At 24.8% G+C, this 22909-nt stretch overlaps 3 protein-coding genes across 4 annotated transcripts; all 3 read left to right on the forward strand.

Annotated features, from left to right (window-relative positions):
* Window positions 1–5218: 5218 nt before the first annotated feature.
* Window positions 5219–7466, forward strand: OCT59_026723 (uncharacterized protein; the record flags this gene model as incomplete). Its single annotated transcript, XM_066143385.1, has 3 exons — window positions 5219–5276; window positions 5381–5541; window positions 5610–7466. The coding sequence occupies 3 exons, from the start codon at window positions 5219–5221 to the stop codon at window positions 7464–7466; spliced, it is 2076 nt and encodes a 691-aa protein (XP_065992909.1).
* Window positions 7467–18362: 10896 nt separating this feature from the next.
* On the forward strand, window positions 18363–20120 carry OCT59_026724 (uncharacterized protein). Of its 2 annotated transcripts, none has more exons than XM_066143386.1 (3): window positions 18363–18503; window positions 18689–18897; window positions 18969–20120. In XM_066143386.1, the coding sequence occupies exons 1-3, from the start codon at window positions 18470–18472 to the stop codon at window positions 19827–19829; spliced, it is 1104 nt and encodes a 367-aa protein (XP_065992910.1). In that variant the 5' UTR covers window positions 18363–18469; the 3' UTR covers window positions 19830–20120. The 2 variants fall into 2 exon arrangements, with proteins under 2 accessions (XP_065992910.1, XP_025178652.1); XM_025317267.2 differs by having other exon boundaries at window positions 18577–18897; window positions 18969–20116.
* Window positions 20121–21930: 1810 nt separating this feature from the next.
* On the forward strand, window positions 21931–22213 carry OCT59_026725 (uncharacterized protein; the record flags this gene model as incomplete). The annotated part of the gene is made up of 2 exons (XM_066143387.1): window positions 21931–22084; window positions 22158–22213. The coding sequence occupies 2 exons, from the start codon at window positions 21931–21933 to the stop codon at window positions 22211–22213; spliced, it is 210 nt and encodes a 69-aa protein (XP_065992911.1).
* Window positions 22214–22909: the final 696 nt, after the last annotated feature.

Here is a 22909-nt window from a genome sequence, read left to right on the forward strand (position 1 = left end):
CTTTCTAAATTAATTGAAAGTTGTTCAGCAAGGTCGGTCGAAACTATTTATATATTAATTTTCATGAGTGTGGATATAATACTTATGGAGAAAAGTGCATTTTTCATAATGGTACTAACTTCCGAATTTTTCATTTCTCCGTTTACAACTTCAGAGCGTAATTACACCTTTTTGGTCAAATGAAATCGACTTTCTAAATTAATTGAAAATTGTTCAGCAAGGTCGAAACTACCCACATATTAATTTTTATGGGTGTAAGTATAATACTTATGGAGCAATTTACATTTTTTGTAATAGTATTAATTTTGAATTTTTCTTTTACTGTTTATTAACTTTATTAATTTAATATTGTTAATCTACTTGTATATTATGTTTAGTTTAGCTTCACAACATATTTAAAATTGGATTTAATAAAATATATTAATTAATAAATATATTTTATAAATTATATGTGTTATAATAAAAATTTAATTAGGTTAGAAGATTGATTTGCTTATTTTTATATAATTTTTAAGGTTAGATATCAACAATGCTTAGCGATCATAGTAAAAACCTATGCTTAGAGCTACTAATAAAAAAATATTTTTGGGACCTTACCTATATAAGTATTTTCCGGGGTCCTTGAAAAATGGATCAGAACAGACTGAACTAGACCGTTAATATCCCTAATCTAGGTCTATAAAAATATTTCAAAAAATTGGCAATTTTTAGTAAAGTATAGTCTCAAGTAGAGTTTTGAACCGGTTCTATTTTCGAAAACCGAATTTAAAATGGGCGCAACCGGTTCAATCCGTTTCAAACCGATTTCGCAAAACCCGATTGAAACCGAATAACTGATTCGTATATATTTGATAATTCTGGCCAGAATTAAATGTGATCGGCATAAATCCTGCCAAGTTATAATTCCGGCCGGAATTACATCCCTTGTGTAATACAGTTCGAAATTTTGTGGAACACAAATATCTATAATAAAATTTTGTGTAACATAACTTACCCGGTGGCTAAACTATTTAGCCGTAGTCACATGATTTAAATTTCGTAATTCGGGCCAGCACTATAAAGTTTCAAATATTTTATTAATTAATTATAAATTTTATAATTATTTCTTATTATTTTATATTACGTCAATTTTAAACTTATAATCAACTTAGGAAAAATATTTGAACAATTAAATATATTAGAAATCTGTTCATTTTATTTATTATTATTCTTTTGACACTCATTTTATTCGATAAATTATCAATTTAACTAAACCATTTGAATTAAAATTTTTATTCAAAAATCTGGTGATTATTTAGAGAATTTCGAATATGGATTTGGTTACAATAGTCTATTATTAAATCAATAATTTCTTTAATTAATTAATTGTAAAATATTGTAAAAATATCAATTTTTTTTGATTTTTATGAATTTGAAAATCAAACTTGAAAATCTTAATCATCTTTCTACATGTTGTTATAAAAAAAATTGAAAGAAAAAAAAATTAAAAATAAATTTGGGGGAAAGAAAAAGGATAAAGAAAGGAATCGGTTCAAAAAAAAGGGAAATTTCCAAAAAAAAAGGAATCTGAAAAAAAATAAGTACCGAAAAAAATTCTGAAAAAAAAAGGACAATAATTCAAAAAAATATATATATTTTTCAGTTTAGGAAAAAAAATTAAACCTAAACGGGAAAAGAATGAGAAAAAACAAATTTTTTGGTTTGAAAAAAAACTAAACCGAAAGAAGAAAGGAAGAAAATTTTTTTTTCAGTTTGAAAAAAAAAACGAAAAATTTAAAATTATTAATCAAAAAAAAAATTTTAAAATTTCATTAACTGAAATTGTATTAGTTGATTGGGGATAAATAGATCAGGTGGAGGTATGTCACCATTCACAAAAATTAAAAATCGGGTTTGATCAGTTTGATTAATCGGTTTAAACCGGTTTGAAATAACCAGTTAATCGGTTTAAACCGGTTTGAATATAACCGGTTAACCGAATCGTAAACCGGTTAAATTTCGAATCGGTTAAACCCGGTTATAAATCTGATAACCGATTCCGGTTCTAACCTCTAGTCTCAAGTGTTATAATTAATAAACTAAAAATTTTTTTTTAAAAAAAAATATTGAATTTAATTAGACATCAATAAGCTAAAGATCAAAACATATTTACCAATCTAGACTTATTATTTGAAAATATTATGCAATTTGCAAAGATTACTAATGATTACTATTAAAAGAGGTTAGTGATTTTGATGACTAATTGTATAAAACTTTAACTCAAAGTGATGTATTCTTAAAAATTTGAACAATAATAGAATTAGTATTATCTTTCAATTAAACTAAAGTTTCTATATATAAAGATATATATGCTACAATGAAATTAATTTGAGAAAATGATACTATAACCAATTAAATTAGAAAATTATCTTTAAGGTAATTGAAATACAAAGTATTAATTCTAATAATGATAAGCTAACATAGTAACATTTAATATTAATCATTTAGATTTAAATAAGCAAAATCTAAAGTTTCAAACAGTTCAGCTCAGTTCCATTTTTCAGTTTTTTTCTGATTGATCAAAATCTGTTTTACATAATAACTTGCTATCCAGTAATTGTAGAAAGCCAATCAATAGCTTATTAGAATTGTCTCATTAGAACAGTTTGAATGATACTAAAAACATCTTTTTAGTATCGATAGATAGCAAGTTATTTTTTGAAAAATTGGCAAAATTAACTCGTCATCTATCAATATTAGAAAAATGTTTTTAGTACTATTTAAATCATTTTGATAAGACGATTCTAATGAGATATTAATTGGCTTTCTATGATTATTAAATTGCAAATTATTGTGCAAAATGGATTTTAAATAATTAAAAAAAACTGAAAAATGGAACTGAACTGTTCAGAGCTTTAGTAAAATCCTACCAGTAATTATTGTGACAATTCTAACAAAAAGAAATACAAAAGCTGATAAAATTAATTAACTCTTACTTGATATAATAAATATGACAGTTCATATAAAAATAAATCTGCTAAGTATTGAGCAATTTCTAAAATAAAAGTACAAAAAAAAATAATAAATAATAAAAGTATTGAAAAATATTTGAAGTTTGTAGATTCATTTTATGGAGTAAACTTCTGTGCTCAAATTTATACCAATCAGCTTATCATCCATGTGTAAATATGTAATATCTAAAATACACTAAAAAAACAGTTAGAAACCAATCCTATGAAAAGTTTTTATACTTAAAATATACTTAAAATTAAAGCTCTGCATGAGCCGGCTTGAGCCAAGCCACAGTCTGGCTCAGCTCAGCTCGAAAAAAAAAATTCTGGCCTGAGCCAGAATAAGCCGAGCTATAAAAATTTTGGCTCAAGTTAGCGCTGGAATTTCAACCGAGCTAATTTAAAAATCATAGCTCGAGCTGCCCAGGCTTTCAAGCTTTATCTTCATAAAAACGTTTCGCAACATTTTTTATTGAAGCATTGAAATAAACGTTGCAAAACGTTTTTTTCTAATATAATATAGTGAAAAAACGTTTTCACAACGTTTCTTTACTAAAGAATTTAAAAAACGTTGCAAAACGTTTCTTTCTAATATACCATAGTGAAAAAGACGTTTTCGCAACGTTTCTTTACTAAAGAATTAAAAAAAACGTTGCGAAACATTTTTTTCTAATATAATATTGTGAAAAAAACATTTTCGCAACGTTTTTTATTAAAGAATTAAAAAAAATATTGCAAAACGCTTTTTTCTAATATAACATAGTGAAAAAAATGTTTTCGCAACATTTTTTTACTAAAGAATTAAAAAAAATGTTGCAAAACGCTTTTTTCTAATATAATATTGTGAAAAAAATGTTTTCGCAACGCTTTTTTATTAAAGAATTAAAAAAATGTTGCAAAACGCTTTTTTTAATATAATATTATACAAAAAACGCTTTTGCAACGCTTTTTTATTAAAGAATTAAAAAACGCTTGCAAAACGCTTTTTTCTAATATAATATTGTAAAAAAACGTTTTCGCAACGTTTTTTATTAAAGAATTTAAAAAAACGTTGCGAAATATTTTTTTCTAATATAATATTGTGAAAAAACGTTTTCGCAACATTTTTTATTAAAGAATTAAAAAAACGTTGCAAAACGTTTTTTTCTAATATAATATTGTGAAAAAAACGTTTTTGCAATGTTTTTTATTAAAGAATTAAAAAAAACGTTGTGAAACATTTTTTTTAATATAATATTATACAAAAAACATTTTCGCAACGTTTTTTTATTAAAGAATTAAAAAAAACGTTGCGAAACGTTTTTTTCTAATATAATATTGTGAAAAAACGTTTTCGCAATGTTTTTTATTAAAGAATTTAAAAAACGTTGCAAAAGCGTTTTTTCTAATATAATATTGTGAAAAAAACGTTTTCGCAACGTTTTTTATTAAAGAATTAAAAAAAACGTTGCAAAACGTTTTTTTTAATATAATATTATACAAAAAACGTTTTCACAACGTTTTTATTAAAGAATTTAAAAAAATGTTGCGAAACGTTTTTTTAATATAATATTATACAAAAAATGTTTTCGCAACGTTTTTTGTATGATAACTCAAGCCAGCTCGAGCTTTTTGAGCCGAGCCTATTACTGGCTTAAGCTTTTTGAGCCGAGTCTATTACTGGCTCGAGCTCTTTTTAAGCTAGCTCGCGAGCCACTGAGCCAATTTAATCGTGGCTCAGTTCAGCTCAGATTGAAAAGCTCGAGCCAGCTTGTGAGCTGGCTCAGCTCATGCGGAACTTTACTTAAAATTTTATTAAAATATACTTAAAATAAGTATCAATTTTAATTCACGATATACTTATAATATACCTAAAATATGCCTAAAATACTCTCAAAATATACTTTTAAAGTACTTATTTTTTTACCCAAGTACTTAAATTATACTTAAAGTATTAGAATTTAAGTGTATTTTTTATATGTTTAAAATATTCTTAAAATATGCTTAAATTAAAATTTAAGTGCAACATATGTGCGGATCTTAACCCTAACCCCAATTTTTGAGACATAATCCCAAGTGACGGTCATTAAATTGACATATGGTAACACAACTTGCAAGCATTTTAATTGGTGATGATCTCAATTAGGTAACTAAGTACAAAATTACGTTTCACAAAATTAAAAAAATTTTATATGCCGATAAAATATTTTACGCGTAATATTCATTTTTTTTATTTGCAAATCGCAAAAATGGAAGAAGTTCACAATTATCCTTTTGATCCAGTTATTAAGTTTAAACAGCCAGGACGTAGTTTCAGTATAAAATTATAAAAGAAGGCACATATCCCAATAAATCATCACTGGTTTATACTCTTCCTCCAAATAAGTATCGTATTCCTGATAATTATGTAGTAGAAACAACCTGGGGTAGAAGTACAAATCAGTGTACTGTTCAATGTATTATTAATTATAATGATAGTAAACCAGTTTTTCAAATATGTTTTGGAAAATATTTTGAATATAAGGTTTCTTCAGTTAAAACTGCTACAGATGCTGCAAATTTATTTCATAAGGTTTGTATATTGAAATGATTTTTTTTCCACTTTTTTACGTAAAATAACAAAAAATTTCATCTTTTTAGCAATATTCTTCACAAAAAGGAACTAAAACATCAGGCATTTATTTGTTTGGCCTTCAACTTAAAATATTGGATAAGGTAAGAGATAAAAAACGATGTGCACATATGTTAAAACAAATTAATCAATGTGGCAATTCTACTCTCACAAGACGAGCTACATGTATTGGAAATCACATGTTAGCTGAATTCACTGAGAAAGCACCAAATTTTTACAATGTGGAAGAAATTCCAGTATTGGAAAATATTCGTTACTCTGTCAATAATCATATCTTTGATATCAATTATGGAAATGAAGATAAAACTAAAAAAAAACAAAAAATTGAATCAATGGTTAGAGTATTAGATGAAGAAAACATTTCAAGAAATCCTTATCGACGTTTATATGCTATTGAATCTCACTTACCTCGTGAAGGAGCAGTATCAAAAGAACGTCAAAGAATAAATAAAGAAATGGCCCAGCTTATACCAATATCAATAGTGGACGTAAATACTAAGAATCAAGTAGATCAATCTGAAGAGGAAGATATAGAAGATGAAGCTATAGTACAAGAGGTAATTGATGCAGTTGGTAAAGGAGGTTATAGAAATATTAAAGATATCTTGCAATATTTAGTTCCTGATCTCATTCAAAAAGGAATTTTAAATCCACATCAGCCAACAATTAATCTTCGAATATCTGGAGATGGACGTAATGTTGGTAGAAAAGTTAAGCATGTGATGGTTGCAGTAGCTATTTTGGATGACAAGAGTATTTTATATAAGCCAAATCATTATCATACAACCATACTTTATCCTGGATGTGAAAATTACGATTTTTTATCAAATGTAATGGCCCCATTTTGTCATGATTTAAGAAATTTAAAAGAGCAGGGATTAGTTATTAACAATATAAAATGGAATTTTCAACTTTACTTTTCATCTGATTGGAAGTTTTTAGCAACTTGCTTGGGTTTTAATGGCGCTCACAGTAAGAATTTTTGTCCTTGGTGCACAATTAGCAAATCACAGCAAGGAGACCTATCAAAGGAATGGATAATTAGCAAGAATATAAATAAATTAATTGAGAAGAATAATTATTATGAAGGACACTCCAGAAAACCTCTTTTTGATATGATACCTCTTAATCATTGGATTCCTGATGAATTGCATGTAATGTTACGAATTACTGATCGATTGTGGAGTCTCTTGATAGCAGAATTAATAGAACAGGGTTCTTTTAATGATATTGCACGAAAAATTATTATAGACGAAATGAAAAAAATTAAAATAAATTTTCAATTTTGGCAAGATCAAGGATCTAAAGCATGGAATTATACTTCTTTGATGGGAGATGATAAACTCAAGGTATTACAATTTTTTAATCTAACAAAAATTCTTCCAAGAAGACGTGCTACTATGATACGAGATTTGTGGAACAAATTTTATGAGCTTTATATAAAAATGAAAGATCCCATAACAAAAGCTGAAGATTTTAAAAATGATGCAAAAAATTGGCTTACTTTATTCTTGACACCATCTGAAGGTATTCCAAATACTCAAGGATTTAAGAAAGGCTTGTATCAACCAGATAATATGACGCCATATATTCATGTGTTAGTTCATCATATTTCTGAATTTATGACAATTCACCAGAAATGGGGATTGAAAACTTTTTCATGTAGCGGTATTGAAAAAAAAAATCATGAACAGGTTTCTTATTTTTTTCGTAAGACAATGAAAGATGGTGGGGGTGGTAAAAAGAAATCTCAATCATTAGCAATTGTTGAAATTTTACAACATGAAAATCGAAATCTCTTTTATAATCACAATAATATTCCTTTAAGTTACCAAAATCCCAAAAAAATTCACATCAAAACTTAAGATATATAATATCTTACGTGTTAGTAATAAAATAAAATTATTACGGTAAAAAAATACAAAAAAATTTTTTTTGGAACAATTTAAGCTGTGTATGATGTAAATTGGCGATCAGTATTGCCAAATTAATTTTAGTATTATATCACGCAAAAAAATCACAAAATAATTATGCGAATTTATATATTTTTTATTATAATTTATTAATATTTTCTTTTAGTTTAAAAAAGTCTATTTACACTTAGCATTAGACGTCCAATAACTTTACTTCACTACAAAATTTTTTAATTTCTAATATAATTTGTACATCTATCATAGTAAGATTTTATCAAAATTAACCAATATAATACATTTAAAAATCAAAAAAAAAAATGATACAAATGCTTATTTTCATTGAATCATAGCTTGACTATTAAAGAAATGAAAATATATATGCCCTGCTTGAGTGAGATTACCGTTAAAATCAATATTTTTTTGTTGTTTCCATTCCACCACAAGTTGCCTACATTTGTATTTTGATTTACACTTTTTAGTAGCTCGTAAAATAGGATTTTCATCATCAGATCCAATATTAGCATCATCACAAAGTACAATATAAGTACGTTGTTGTTGCTCATAAAATTTAACCGCCCATTCCTGTATATCTAGAATATTTGCCAATATCTGATTTGCTGAAACTCCACAAAACATACATTTGTAAAAGCCCCTCCTAGCTGAATAATAATGTATATGATTCTTAAACACAGCATAAAATTGACTTTCAGTAGCAGGAACAGATACTGTTTGTTTGCCTAATTGTTTATAACTCCTTGGTAGTTTCTTACGAATATAGTAAACTAAGATACTTTTAAATTGTTGTATAGTATTTTCGGGCAAAATGTCAAGATCTGAACGTGAAATATTGTATTTTTTAACAATATTAAGATGTCTTGTCAACCCACTTTTTTTTTTAAATAATTTTCTGCATACATTACACTCAAACCTTGAATCAATAGTAGTTGTTGGAGTTGTTGGAGTTATTGGAAGTGAAACAATACCGTTGGAGACTTCAGATCGATTCATACTACTTAAAATACAAAATAAATAGTGTAAATACATATAGTTTTGAAGAATATTAAGCTAAGCACGCCCTGTATAATTTACCTTTAGAAGAGATGGGTTTTGTGGTGAGGAGATGGGTTTGACGCGACAGTTGTTAGTAAATTTTTTTTTTTAGGGGTTTTTTTGGTGAGTAAGTCAGGTGATGGACATATGATGCAGTGTAACAATTACGATGGTCACATGCATTTTAATAGTAATTTGGGGTCTCTAATTTAGGTCCAATGCTAATAATAGGCTGATATGATATAAGTGTATTTTTTATATACTTAAAATATACTTAAATTGAATTTTAAGTATATTTTAAGAATATTTTAAACATGTAAAAATACACTTAAATTGTACTTAAATTTTAGTTTAAGTATACTTTAAGTATAATTTAAGTACTTGGGTAAAAAAATAAGTACTTTAAAAGTATATTTTGAGAGTATTTTAGGCATATTTTAGGTATATTATAAGTATATCGCGAATTAAAATTGATACTTATTTTAAGTATATTTTAATAAAATTTTAAGTATATTTTAAGTATAAAAACTTTTCATAAGGCAAATACATTACTATAATTCAAAATTGCTTATATTTGGAAATGATACTATTTGTTATGATCAATTACTTAAATTAGCTCAAATACCTAATTCACCTATTTATATCAGAGATATATGTAATATTAATAAACAGGATAACACTACCATATATCAGACATTTCATTTGGATTTAATATTAATGTATCAAAAAGATAGTATTTTAATACCAGAAAAAGCTAGTTTTTTCATTTATATATCCATATTAAAATATTAAATAATTCTTTCTTTTCTTTTTTTTTAAAATATATTTATCAATTAATATAAGTGTTTTTAATTATTTTTAAGTTTTTCTAATAGGTGAATTATTTAATGTCTATTTAAATCATCAAATTAATTATAAAACTAAAACTATTATAATGATGCAAATATATTTTTTTTACAATATTGGAAACTTTTATCAATAAAATACATTTAGAGATTTTAGCGAAATAGTATTTCTATATGCGAAGCTTGTTTCATTATAAAGCTACAATATTTTTACTAGTTTAGTAAAATCTTTAGTTTTACTTATTATTGCATATAGAGATTTGATCTTAAATTTTAATTGAATAAAATTAGTATTATTCTGATTATCTATTGTTACTCTAAGTTCTAGGAGTATAGTACAGAAGCACTGAAAATTATATTTAGAATTGTAAAACAGCTTGTATTAGACTTTACAACTTATGAATTTTTAAAGTATTGTGAAAAGTAATATATATACCATGATAATTAATTAGAAATGAAAAATTCAAAATTGATAAAAATAAATTATCAGCATCTGATAAGTAATTATTAATTTTTTTTTATGAAAAAATGTATTTGTAACAGCCTGTTACATATCTTATTTGTAACATCCTTTTTTTATTTTTTTTTAATAATAAATTTAATATGTGTTTCACAAATAAAATTTTTATATGCAAAATTTAATTTGGAAAACTTTTACTTAATGTACTTAAGACAGTTTCATAGACAAAATTTTAAGTTATAAGCAGTTTCTTGAAATTTTTTAAAAAATTCTTTTGTCTTAGTTACACAACTGATCTTTTGTTTTTGTTTACATTATGCCCGATCTTAAATTTTAATTGGATAAAATTGGGAGTTGTTACAAATAAGATGTGTAACAGGCTGTTACAATTAGATTTATCCTTTTTTTATATTCAATATTTAAAATTAATTAATTAAATCAATCAAATAGAATATACAATTGATATTAATACATATACACAGTGAAATTTGATAAACCAAATCTATCAGTTTCACTAAAAATATCTGGTTTATCGGGATATCCTGTATATCAAAAAAACTGAAAATTTATTATACTGAATTTTCAAAAAATTTTCATGTTAATAAAACTAATATATACTATAATTTAATTTTTTCATCTTAGTTTTAAGTCATAGAGTTCATGAAAATGAATATAAAATATTTTTAATTAAAGATATAAGTAATACATAACTTCAGCCAGAATTAAGATTCTTATAATTCTGGCCAAAATTAAGATTTACCACATTATATTACTTAAATTTTATTGGTTAATGATTATGTGATCTGGTTTATCAAATTATTTTTACTATAGCTAGTTAGAAAATTAATCTGTTATAGTGAATATCAAGTTTTTACTAGTAAACTCTGGTATATCAAAACTATTTTAATATATGTGATTTGGTTCCAGTAAAAAAGTCCGGTTTAGGCCCAAATCCAGTTTATTAAAGATCTGGTTCATCGAATTTCACTGTGTAGTAAGGATGGGTTCACAAATGATTTTCAAATTCTGCAATATTGTGGATTTTGGAGTTGAATTGCGGTTAGTAGCCCGCAATTCTGCAATTCAGTTTTGGCGTTTTCTTACATACAAAAAATACCAGAACTAATAGTTTTTTTATACAAAAATGCCAGAATTATTGCTTCCAGTATATTTTTTAATTTTTTTTAATAAAAACGCCAGAACTATAGGTTCTGGCATATTTTTTAATTTTTTTATATAAAAATGCCAGAACTATAGGTTCTGGCGTTTTCTTTTAATTTATTTATATAAAAATGTCAGAACTATGGATTCTGCCGTTTTCTTTTAATTTATTTTATATAAAAATGCCAGAACTATGGGTTCTGGCATTTTCTTTTAATTTTTTTTATGTAAAAATGCCAGAACTATGGGTTCTGGCATTTTCTTTAATTTTTTTATGTAAAAATGCCAGAACTATGAGTTCTGGCATTTTCTTTTAATTTTTTTTATGTAAAAATGCCAGAACTATGAGTTCTGGCATTTTCTTTTAATTTTTTTTATGTAAAAACGCCAGAACTATGGGTTTTAGCATTTTCTTTTAAATTTTTTAATATAAAAATGCCAGAACTATAGGTTCCAGCATTTTCTTTTAATTTTTTTATGTAAAAACGCTGGAACTATAGGTTCTAGCATTTTCTTATAATTTTTTTTATATAAAAACACCGGAACTATAGGTTCTGGCATTTTCTTTTAATTTTTTTATGTAAAAACGCTGAAACTAAGGTTCTGGCATTTTCTTTTAATTTTTTTTAATAAAAATGCCAGAACTATGGGTTCTGTCGTTTTCTTTTAATTTTTTTTAAGGCCACACAAATTCAATTTTTCGGTTCACGTAATATTGAAATTTAAAATCGACCCGAGGACCTGGGGTTTATTGTTTATTAGTAAAAAAAGTTTATATATAAAATCGTGACATTTGATTGGTTGATTTTTAAAAGGGAGGAATTTATTTTCGCTCTAGAAGTTCTCAGCCGCGTGATAAACTTACCCGCCAATAAATTTACGTCCTGATCACGTGATAAATTTTTTATATATAAACTTTTTTTTATTGAAATTTGAAAAAGTGACCCGGCCGGGTGAAGTGAACTGAAAATTCGAATTTGTGTGACCTAATAAAAACACCAGAACTATGGGTTCCGTTATTTTCTTTTAATTTTTTTTAATAAAAATGCTGGAACTAAGGTTCCAGTATTTTCTTTTAATTTTATTATGTAAAAATGCCGGAACTATAGGTTCTGGCATTTTCTTTTAATTTTTTTTTACGTAAAAATGCGGAATCCAAGCGTTCTTTTTAATTTTTTTTATGTAAAAACATCGAAACTATAGGTTCCAGCATTTTCTTTTAATTTTTTTTTAATTAAAACGCTAGAACTATAGGTTCCGGCATTTTCTTTTAATTTTTTTTTATGTAAAATAATTTTTTTTATTATTAATATTAATAAATAGAAATATGTTTTTTAGTAGTAATTATATTTTATTAAAAAAAAAATAGTTTTTTTTGCAGACATTCTGCAAATCCGCAAATATTCCGCAAATCTGCAAATATCACAAAGTACCGCAAATATTCTGCAATTGAATTGAGGTACTTGTGATATTTGCAGATTTCGAAGAATTATTTGCAGATTTACAGATAATTGCGGATTTCTGGAGATGTTTGCAGATTTGCAGATAATTCTTGATTTGCAAATTTGCAGATTTTTAGATTTAAAAATCCGCAATGTTCTGTAATACTGTAAATCGCAATTATTCTGCAATTACATATTTGCGGTACCATCCTTACTGTGTAGTATTGATTTAAAAATTTTGAAAATATTATAAAAGTGGCTTTTTAACTTTAAAATTTATGAATTATGATGCTATTTAAATTGCTTATTAAATGCATTTAATTTTGCAAAAAAATGGTTGATTTAATATTTAATGAATTAGAATTATTAGTATCTATTGTTTTTGTAAATAATAATAATTTGATGGATAAATTGAAAATAAAAAATTAATGTTAATAAATGATGATAAAGAAAAATAAAATAATGTAAATAGTAATATTAATAAAGATAATATTAATGAAGATTTAATGATTCAAAAAGTAGCATTTGAAGTTTCTCAATTAGAAAAAATTGCTCAAAATAGAAGTATCAAAGGTTTAGATATTAATAATGAAGATTATGATAATTCTGATGAAAAAAATGATAAATTTTTTATAGTGAAATATCAAATCAAATGACAGTAAAGGAATTTAATATATATTATCAAATAATCATTCTTTTCCTAATAATATAAATAATAATAATTCACAGGAGTTAAAAGATACTTTATTTGATATAAATGGAAATTTAATAGTTTTAAATTTAATTAAGATTAGACAGTCTCACAATGCATTTTTACAGGTAGAAAACATAATATGTAAACTTAGAAATAAGAATATTAATATAAGTAACAATTCATGTAAAATAATTGAAAGAAATGTTGCTAATGATCTTATTTAAATTTTGCAAGAAAGTAATGAATTTGTAGTAAATAAATCTCAATTTAATAGATGGAATATGAAAAAAAAGCATCAGATATTAGAATTCCAAAAAATATGCTAGGTATTTTACAATTATTTGCATTTTTATTATATAATTTAATATTAATAACTTAAATATTATTTATTTGTTAATAATTCATAAAATAGAATTAGCAAATATAATAGAAAATTACCTTTAGAAGATAAAAATTTCATTATTATCCTTTCTAATAATAAGTTGTATTTTGGCAAAATAATAGTTAATAAATATTAAAAAATTGGAGAATGTCATATTCATATTAATGTAGGAGTAAATAATCTTTCATATATATTACAGTCTAACCTCGATATACCGATATTCGATATACTGATATACTATTAAAAACTTAATATACCGATAAAATTTTATTTTCCCACTATATGTGAGGACATATAAATATCGATATAACTTTGATATAATGATATTTTCTAAAAATTTCATATATGTCCCAACATATCGTTATATAAAGGTTTGACTGTAATTCATTTATATATATACTTATATAAAAGAATATTTACTTAACAGTTACATATCATATTTCCTATAAAGAAATAATATATCATTTAGGCCAATTAAATTATATTGTGAATAAGATATCTGATATATTAATAATATCTAGTAAAGTACATAAGGGAAGTTACATATATTACGTAATATTCAGTTTAATATAAACTTACTTCCCCCTTTCCTTGTCAGATTTAATAACCAATCAAATTATAATATTTATAAATTATATATTTTATTAAGTATAACGTAAGATTTTGGTTACCCTTCCCTCTCTTTGATAATTATATAATATGTGTAAGCTCCCTTAAATATATTTTACTTTTTTAAAAAAAATATCATTTTTTAAAAATTACTATATATTTACAAATAATTACACTAATTTTTTTATATTAGTGATAAATCTAATTGATTAATAATTTATTTTAATATTTATAAATACTTTTAAAATATTATATAAAAATTTTAAGGTCACTAGAAATTTAAAGTAAAATTTAATATAATTTTAAAATATTACTCTATATATAAGATAAAATTATAAGACAAAAGAGGTTGATAAAATTACTAGTACATATGTGCCAATTTTTGGAATTAGTCTAAATTAAGATTTTTATAAAAATTTAATATTTTAGTAAAATTAACATTACACAAATTTAAATTAAATATGTTTTGCATATTTATGTAACTCAGATTTAATAAAAAATAAAAAATTTTTTTAATTAATATTCAAAAATAACGGTAATAACCACTTCTTTTTTCCCATCACTGCCCATCACTTTTCCATCATTTTTCTATTCACTTTTATTAAATATGACAAAAAAATTTATAAGCATATATAGCAGTTATTTTTAAGTGATAAGTAAAAGAAAAACTTAATATTTTATATACATAGATAAGACATATTTTTTCATAATTTTTAGTTTTAATTTATTGTTTTTTCTTTGTAAAAAATACATGTAAATAAAAAATAATTATGATGTAAAATAGTTGTAAAATGAATAATAAGTTATTTTTTTTTTCAAAATAACTAATTATATATTTGTTTTTTATCTTTTAAAATTATTTTATTAGATTTATTCTACTAAAATCCTTAAATGGCAAATAAAATCTTTTTAATAAAGTAAAAGAATTTGGGATTCTCTTATAAAAGCATTTTTTGGTAAGAAATAAAATTTTCAGATCAGACTTTATGCAGGTGACAAAATCATGCATTATTATTCTTGGAGATATGCTAATATCATCATTTTACATTCATTTGAAAGCTGAGAATTTGCTCTATCATAGGAATCAAAGATCAGGAAAATTGGATCACTGGATGAGGTGTAATTAATGATCAAAGTCAAATCAAATTTAAAAATAAAAAATAAATATATTGGACATAATTATTCACAATCCAGTAATTAAATTCATTTGATTTTAGGCTTATTAGATAGACCTCAATTTTCTCTTTCAAATGAATATAATTTCATTCATGTAGTTTATATCTACAGGTATTTAATAAATTTTTTTAAATTAGATTTTATCAAACTTATAAAATTTTATATTAATAATATAATTGATGATTCCTGAATATCTACATATATTAAACGAATTATTTTAAATTTATTTTAAAGATAAAAGTTGGCATCACCTTAGGGAACAAAGATCATTCAAATTGAATCACTACATATGAAGTAATTAATGATCAAATTTAGATAAAATTCAATAAATATACTGAATGTAATTACTGAACAAGATTCAATTCACTTGATTTTAGATTCATTAGATAGATCTCGATTTTCTCTTTCAAATAAGTGTAAATTTATTTGTATAGCTTATTTCTACGAAGAATTATCAATGATTTTGTCATGAGAATTATATTTGATTTTTTAAATTTTAATGATATCTTATATTAAAAAAAAATTAAAAATTATATAATTAATTAGTTTTTTTTGCATTATCTAGTATAAATTTATTATTCTTATATAAAAGGTCATCTTTTTTAACATCTGCCAAAAATGATAATTTATATTTGCTTTAATAAAATTATTTTTGTGTAAAAAAATTAGATTCCAAGAATCAGCCCATATGAAATTTGAAATTTTGGGAAGAGACCTTTATTAGAAGTAAATGGGATCCTTTTATATTTGTATAAAATACTGTCTGCTATAGATTTTATTTTTTAGTTTTTAAATCATGCAATTTTTGGTCATAATTAAAATAATAATTGCATATTTCTAGATTTTCTAAAACTCATTTGCTTCTAAAACTTCATTATTATTTATTTGCTATATTTCAACAAGTTGCTACAATGTACAGAAACTTTCTAAATTTTTATATCTTTGAATTTTACTATTTATTTTGTTAATTAACATACTGTATATGGTATTAAATTTTTCGGTTTGCTTTGCTCAACTCTAATATTACTCTTATTATTATTATTGAAATTTTCTTCATTTTCACTTTCAAAATTATTATACTCATTTCATATTCAGAATTTTCATTATATTTTATATCAGCTTTGTTCAATTAAAAGGCTCTTATTTTAAAAATAAGCTTATCTGTATAGTATTTGTATTCTCTTCATTAATATCAAATTAATTTTTACATTTCTAATATGTTTATACTTGCTTTTGTAGTATTATTTGACATTATTTTAAAGTTTATAATTGGTAATTACTAAATTGTTTATCAACTTTAACTCTAAGATTTTTTTGAATAAAAAAAATTTTCTTTACATTTTTTTAAGATTATTTTATTCTTGGAAAGGCTCTTAAGGTGTAGGAAAAAACATTAAAAATAAACATAAGATTTAGATAATTTATTTATTTTTAGCAGTTTTGTTTTACAAAATTTGATTATATTCAATTACTCATTTTAATAGTAAATTTCATAGTAAATTTTATTAGTAAATAATGTCAATTATTAACAAAAAAAAATTTGATCTATATGAAATTGAATTTGTCCAGTGATTGTTATTATTTAATAAATAAATTTCTTTATATAAAATGCAAAATTTGTAAAATAATATGGCTGCGAAACAGTTTAAGGGATAATATTTTTTTTTTATTTATTATATATATAATATTTAAATAAATGTATTCTTTATCTGTTAATTTAAAATTAATTAGATTACAATTTACAAATTAAAAAATATTGAATTTAATGAGATATATTAATTGGTATAAATATTTTAATACTGAATTAATATTGAAATGATATTATATCAATATTATACTGCTAAATTTGTCAGAATTTTATTGTTAATTAGTAGTATTACCAGTATTCTTATTAAAAAGATATCAGTTATGCAAATTAAAATATATGTATGATATATTGTATGAGTTCTATTATGCAAACTATATAATATAAATTTCTTATAAGAAATTGACCATAAAAATAAAAAATTGAAGTATTCAAACTGTTATGCTGTCTACAAACATGTTTTAAGCACACAATATGGTTTTAATGTTTTCAGATTTAGGGAAATTATTACAAAAGATTATCCAAGCTACTCGTAACAGATTACAAGCCAAAAAGGTTAATATAGAAGGGAATCCATTGGAACAATATCTAATTCTAACATTTGGAATTGAGAATTCGTAATTTATTTTGTCATTTTTGGAGATACATTATATAATATAACATTTCACCTGTGTAACAAGAGATCTGGAAATTCTTAGTAACAAAGTTTTGTATTACAAATTTAATCTTTATCGGCATTTCCGAATTTGAAGGAACGTCATATCAAGATATCAAAGAATAATGATTTCATTTATTAATGTTCTACAAGAAACCTGTGATTTTATGTTCATTTGTACCATTAAATAAAAACAATGTAATTGAAAAAATAATTATGCTATAATAAGAAATAGTAGGCATCACATAATAATTTCTAACACGACTTTTTTGGTCAAGGCTAAGATTTAATCAATACAAAAGAAGGAATCCTTATTAAAAACAGAAATTGTGTGTTACGAAATTTAAACCATATAAAAATCATATAAATTTATTTTTAATTTCTTAACAGAATTTCAAACCGAAACATTGAATAATATATATAATATATTGATATTAACTAAATTAGTAATACAATTAGTGATCGCCGCATGGGTCAAACTTTATGTTCTCTAAATTTAGTTTTTTTTAAGAACAAAATGTGACACAATAACCATAATAATAATATAAGGAAATCTGAAACGTTTCACGGTTCCACCTATTGTTTATATATTGATTTAATATTTAAAAATACTCAAACGTAACGTTTTACAGTACAATATATGGGGTTAACAGGGTTAACAATATAATTTATAGTTTTTGATTTCGTTAGTATTGTTCTGTAAATATTGTAGTAATTTTCTTATCTACTTTTTTTGTTCTTTTTTTTATATTATAAATATTTATAAATATAAGAACTTTTGAGATTTTTATGTTCAATTTTTGAACCCGCTCTATATACAAGTATTTTAGAGTTTTTTTAAAAAAAAATTTCAAGAAAGTTCTATACAAAATGTTGATTTATATTCAGATTCAAACATGGGCAGGATTTTTGCTGGGTGCAATGATCATGGTAATTCTTTTATTTGATAAATCAATTATAAAATAATTTCTTTAAATATTAAATATTTTATTCTTTCTTATAGTTATCTTTTCATAATATGTTCGTTTCAATGATACTGTACAAAGCTCGCCAAACAAACGTTTCGAATATGCTTAAAATTATTTTCAATTTTGGTTTTATTGTGCGTAATGTAGGTATTTTAGGTCTTTATATGACACCAAAATTACCTACGTACCCTATGTGTTTTGCCCTTCAAGAAGTCACTATGGTTGGGAACGTCATAGTGAGATTATCACTATCGGCGTTCTTGTTGTGGCGTTTGAGGCAGATTCGCAACGTACATAATTATGGGTCAGATAAATGGATAAGTATTATTTTATTTACAATTAAAGTTGCACTGGCGGTAAGTTTTTTGTTAATAATTTATTCTTTTTGTAAAAAAAAAAGTAATAATAATCCACTATTAATTTTCAGATTCCATATCTTATTTTTCAACGGACACATATCGATTACGTTCCTGAGGTTGATGCATCTATTTGTAATATTATCACTCCTACTCCTCTACCTTATGCTGTTGGTGGGATTGCCACGGAATTTCTTATCGATTTGTTTGTAACTTTCCGCTTAGTTCAAATATTAATCAGCGCTAATAAGAACGCTGCTCAAGTATCAACAACAAATATTAAAAGCAAACGATCGTTATTCACAGCCGTTATGTATTGGAATTTCTTGCGATTATTCGTATCTTTTATCTTTCATTTTCAAGCTATTTTGGATATTGCACAAATCGAATCCGAAGTACCGTCATTTACCGCAAAAATCATAGTAACTATTACATTATCTTATGTAATTACTGTTGATGCTGAGATTGTACGAGTCATTGAAGGAAAAGATAAAAGAAAGGGATCAAGTGGTGGCTCGGCAGGAACCGAGAAATCACTCAAAAGTATACATAGTCCTCGTTATAACAATAGTGATCTCCCTAAATATTCACAACATGCTCAAACCAGTTCAACTCACAGTCAAATTGAAAACGACAAAATAGCAGTTGTGTCAATGAAAAGATTGTCATTCTTTGAGTGGGCAAATGTTGTAGTAGGGAAGCGTCTTCGCAGAGATAATGTTGAAGAAGAAGAATATGAGGATAATGAAGAGGATAATGAATATGATGATGAGGACATGGAAGAAATAATAGATGGTCCTTCAAAATCATCTAAAGATAATGATCTAGAAAAAGATCTTTCACAAGATCGAAGAAGTAGTAATTTTAGTGGCACAACTTCAGTGACGGAAACGTCAACACTTGATGAAAATCCAGACATTGTCATTCATTAGTTTATAATTTATAACTCATAATTTCATGCCACGAACAATTTTTCTTTTTAAATTAAAAAAAACCGGAAAAAATTAATATGTATTCATTCTTCACTTATTTATTTTGTATTTCTAAATCTATTTACTATTTTTCTTTACAAAAATGTATATTATTTGATTAATTTCACTCTTTCCGCATTTACTTATTGTACACATAATTCATTCATTGGCTATATAATTACGTTATAAAAATATAATAAATTATAATTTTCTCAGAGCAAATAATTTGCCATTTTAGTTCTTAGAAAATCAAAATATTCCTAAAGATATTCCAAATGAATACTATGTTTAGCATAGCATAAGGATTCACAAGTGACAGGGAAAAGTTACAAATTTCGTATTATTATAATAACTTGCTTACCGGATTATACATGTGGGCGCATTAAGGAGGCGGGTGAAATATGTTAACCAAATTGTTGTTCGAAGTTTCATATGAATATGAAAATAGTATTACACCAGTATCATTACACTGGTGTAATGCCGAATTGGTGATGTGGCGTTCACTACCGGATACATCTGCAGGTCAGGTGACAATATACGTTGTATGTGCACGGTTCAATTTTTTAATAAAATACTGTTTTCTAGAGTAAGGATAAATTTCTTTAAAAAAAAGTAATTATAAGGAATTTATATTAAATGCTAAACATTACTTGATTTGTTATAATTAATTCTAAAGTTTCCTTTGCAATTATTAAAATGTAGAAATTCTATGTTTTTTTTAGAATTTTAAATGGTTTGAAATTTCAAACCTAATTTTGACAAAAAGCTTTTTAAGTCTCAACTTTAATATTTACTAATTTAATGATATTGTTATTATATTAAAATTCTATTAAATAATAAATAAAAAATTTATATTTATTTTAAAAAAAGTATTCAATATGTTGTTTTTCAAAAGAAAGGAAATACAGGTTTGATATATAATATTGTTATAATTTTATAATGACTATTAATAATAATATTTATATTGATATTAATATTATAAAAATACTATATAGTTTTCAATTTTGTTAGAATATAACAATATCTCAGCTCAGCATCAGGGTTATCAAATATAGAATATAAATAATTAATCAAAAAAGCTGAAAATAAAATATATAATTATTGTTTTAGGTACTTTGCATATATTATTAATTTTCATAGTAAAATGAACAACTTTACAAATATTTTTTATATTAAAATTAAAGAATAGCAACTCAGTAATATAAAATTAATTTTACTTTTGGAGTATATCAAAAAAGCCTTTATTAAGATTATTATTATTAAAAGGTTCAACTTATATTTATTATACAATAAGAACTGAACTTTGCTAAACTGTCTGAAGAATCCATGAATTCACTAATACACTGGTTTATTTGATTAGTAATACCTTTAAAAGAATTATAAATATATTTACAAAATATAGTAAAAACTTTTAAATTAATGAAAAAGGTATTTTATTTTTCAAATCCTACTATTAATCTGGTAAATTTCTATAATCTATAATTAATAAGATTATAATCTTAGTTAAATAGTTCTTACAATACAGTAATAACAGTGTTTTTACTAATAATACTGCATAATACTATAAAATAAGTCATATTATTATTTTTAAGGATATGTTCAAGGTAGTAAGTAGTATTGGTAGTAGTAATATTTTTTTGGTCAGTACTTTTAATATATAAAACTATTAATTATGGAATTACGAAAAATTGTTGTTAATTAAAAACGGTTAATATAAATATTAAATTTTATAACATAAAATACACGTTATAAGTAAAAAAGAACGTCGCCTAATCAATAACTATATATTTGCAACGTGCAATAGTAAAATCAAAAAGGATATTGAATTGTCCAAAGTACGCCCAACGATCGAAAAGGAACGCCCCTTATTTAAACGATAATATATATATATGTAAACCACGTAATAATTATAATTGGCGATTTATCAAAAATTTTTTTTTTCTTTATTCTTGCATTGCATCGGATTACAATGTGGTAAGATCACTTTAATGAGGATATACAATAATTGTGTAAGTGTATTTGCGCATAGCTCCTTTTCCAAATCATCTCAAGAATAAAGAATATGTTAATTGATATGGAAGAAGCTCATTTGTCACATGATCGGGAAAGGAGAAGATGGAAAATTGCTGAAGAGACTAATGAGGAGCGCGAAGAACGCTTAGCACGTGATCGAGAAAGGAAGCGTAAAGCGAGAAGAGACCAACGAGGAGCGGGAAGTACGTTCGGTAGTTGAAGAGAAGGCTCGGCGCGCTCTTGCGCGTAAGAAATATTCGCTTAGAAGAGCAAAAGAAACTCCAAATCAAATTGCAGCGAGGCTTTCACAACAGAAGTCAAGTATGCGTTAAAAATATGCATTCAAACTGCTGATCAGAAGCTTTTGCGCCAATTTCGCAATACAATGAACAATTTCAATGAAACGTGCAATGAGCGATTCCCTTCTATTATGCTCATTGGAAAGGAGTGCCGTCGTTGTCATGCTTGAGAATGATCCTAAAACAATATGGATCCAGGTAGGTATTAATTAGAATATTTTCTATATAATTAAATACTTTATTTTTCTGAGATTTAACTGACGTAGAAGAAATACTGGTCGGGCAAGTATTCCCTGTCATTTCGGTATACGCCCTTCCTGGAGGAGAGTATGCATATTGTGCAAATATTATTAATTTTCCACAAAGATGTGCAGGAGTTCGCGGCACGACTTCTACATGATCCATAATCGTTGGATTTACTTATTGTTCGGTGTCATTTGGCCAGTCAATTCTCTCATGATCATGTTGCGTTCAATTGAGAATTTTATTAATTGCCCTGTCATCATGAACCCCGGATAAAAGAAATAAAACCGTCAGAATACTTTAAACATCTTTTAAGTCTATAAAGATGGCCGATTTGCTCGTCATCGACGGTGGCGTTACTTTGCCTAAATTCATTAATGAGGCGCAGAGCATCATCAGAAGGTCGCGTATTTGTTCGACAAAATTTAGAGAAAGGGCAACTCACAGTAGACGATACTGGATTTAATGCAAAACGATACTCACATA

This window comes from Rhizophagus irregularis, chromosome 6 (genome assembly GCF_026210795.1).
Source record: "Rhizophagus irregularis chromosome 6, complete sequence".
Taxonomy (NCBI): domain Eukaryota; kingdom Fungi; phylum Glomeromycota; class Glomeromycetes; order Glomerales; family Glomeraceae; genus Rhizophagus; species Rhizophagus irregularis.

Bases quoted from the DNA above. Each gene is read 5' to 3' on its own strand.
- OCT59_026724 (XM_025317267.2), top strand. From the start codon at position 18,444: ATGTTGATTTATATTCAGATTCAAACATGGGCAGGATTTTTGCTGGGT. The intron at 18,504-18,576 runs GTAATTCTTTTA...TCTTTCTTATAG, and splicing joins TGCTGGGTGCAATGATCATG to TTATCTTTTCATAATATGTT. The intron at 18,898-18,968 runs GTAAGTTTTTTG...ATTAATTTTCAG, and splicing joins CAATTAAAGTTGCACTGGCG to ATTCCATATCTTATTTTTCA.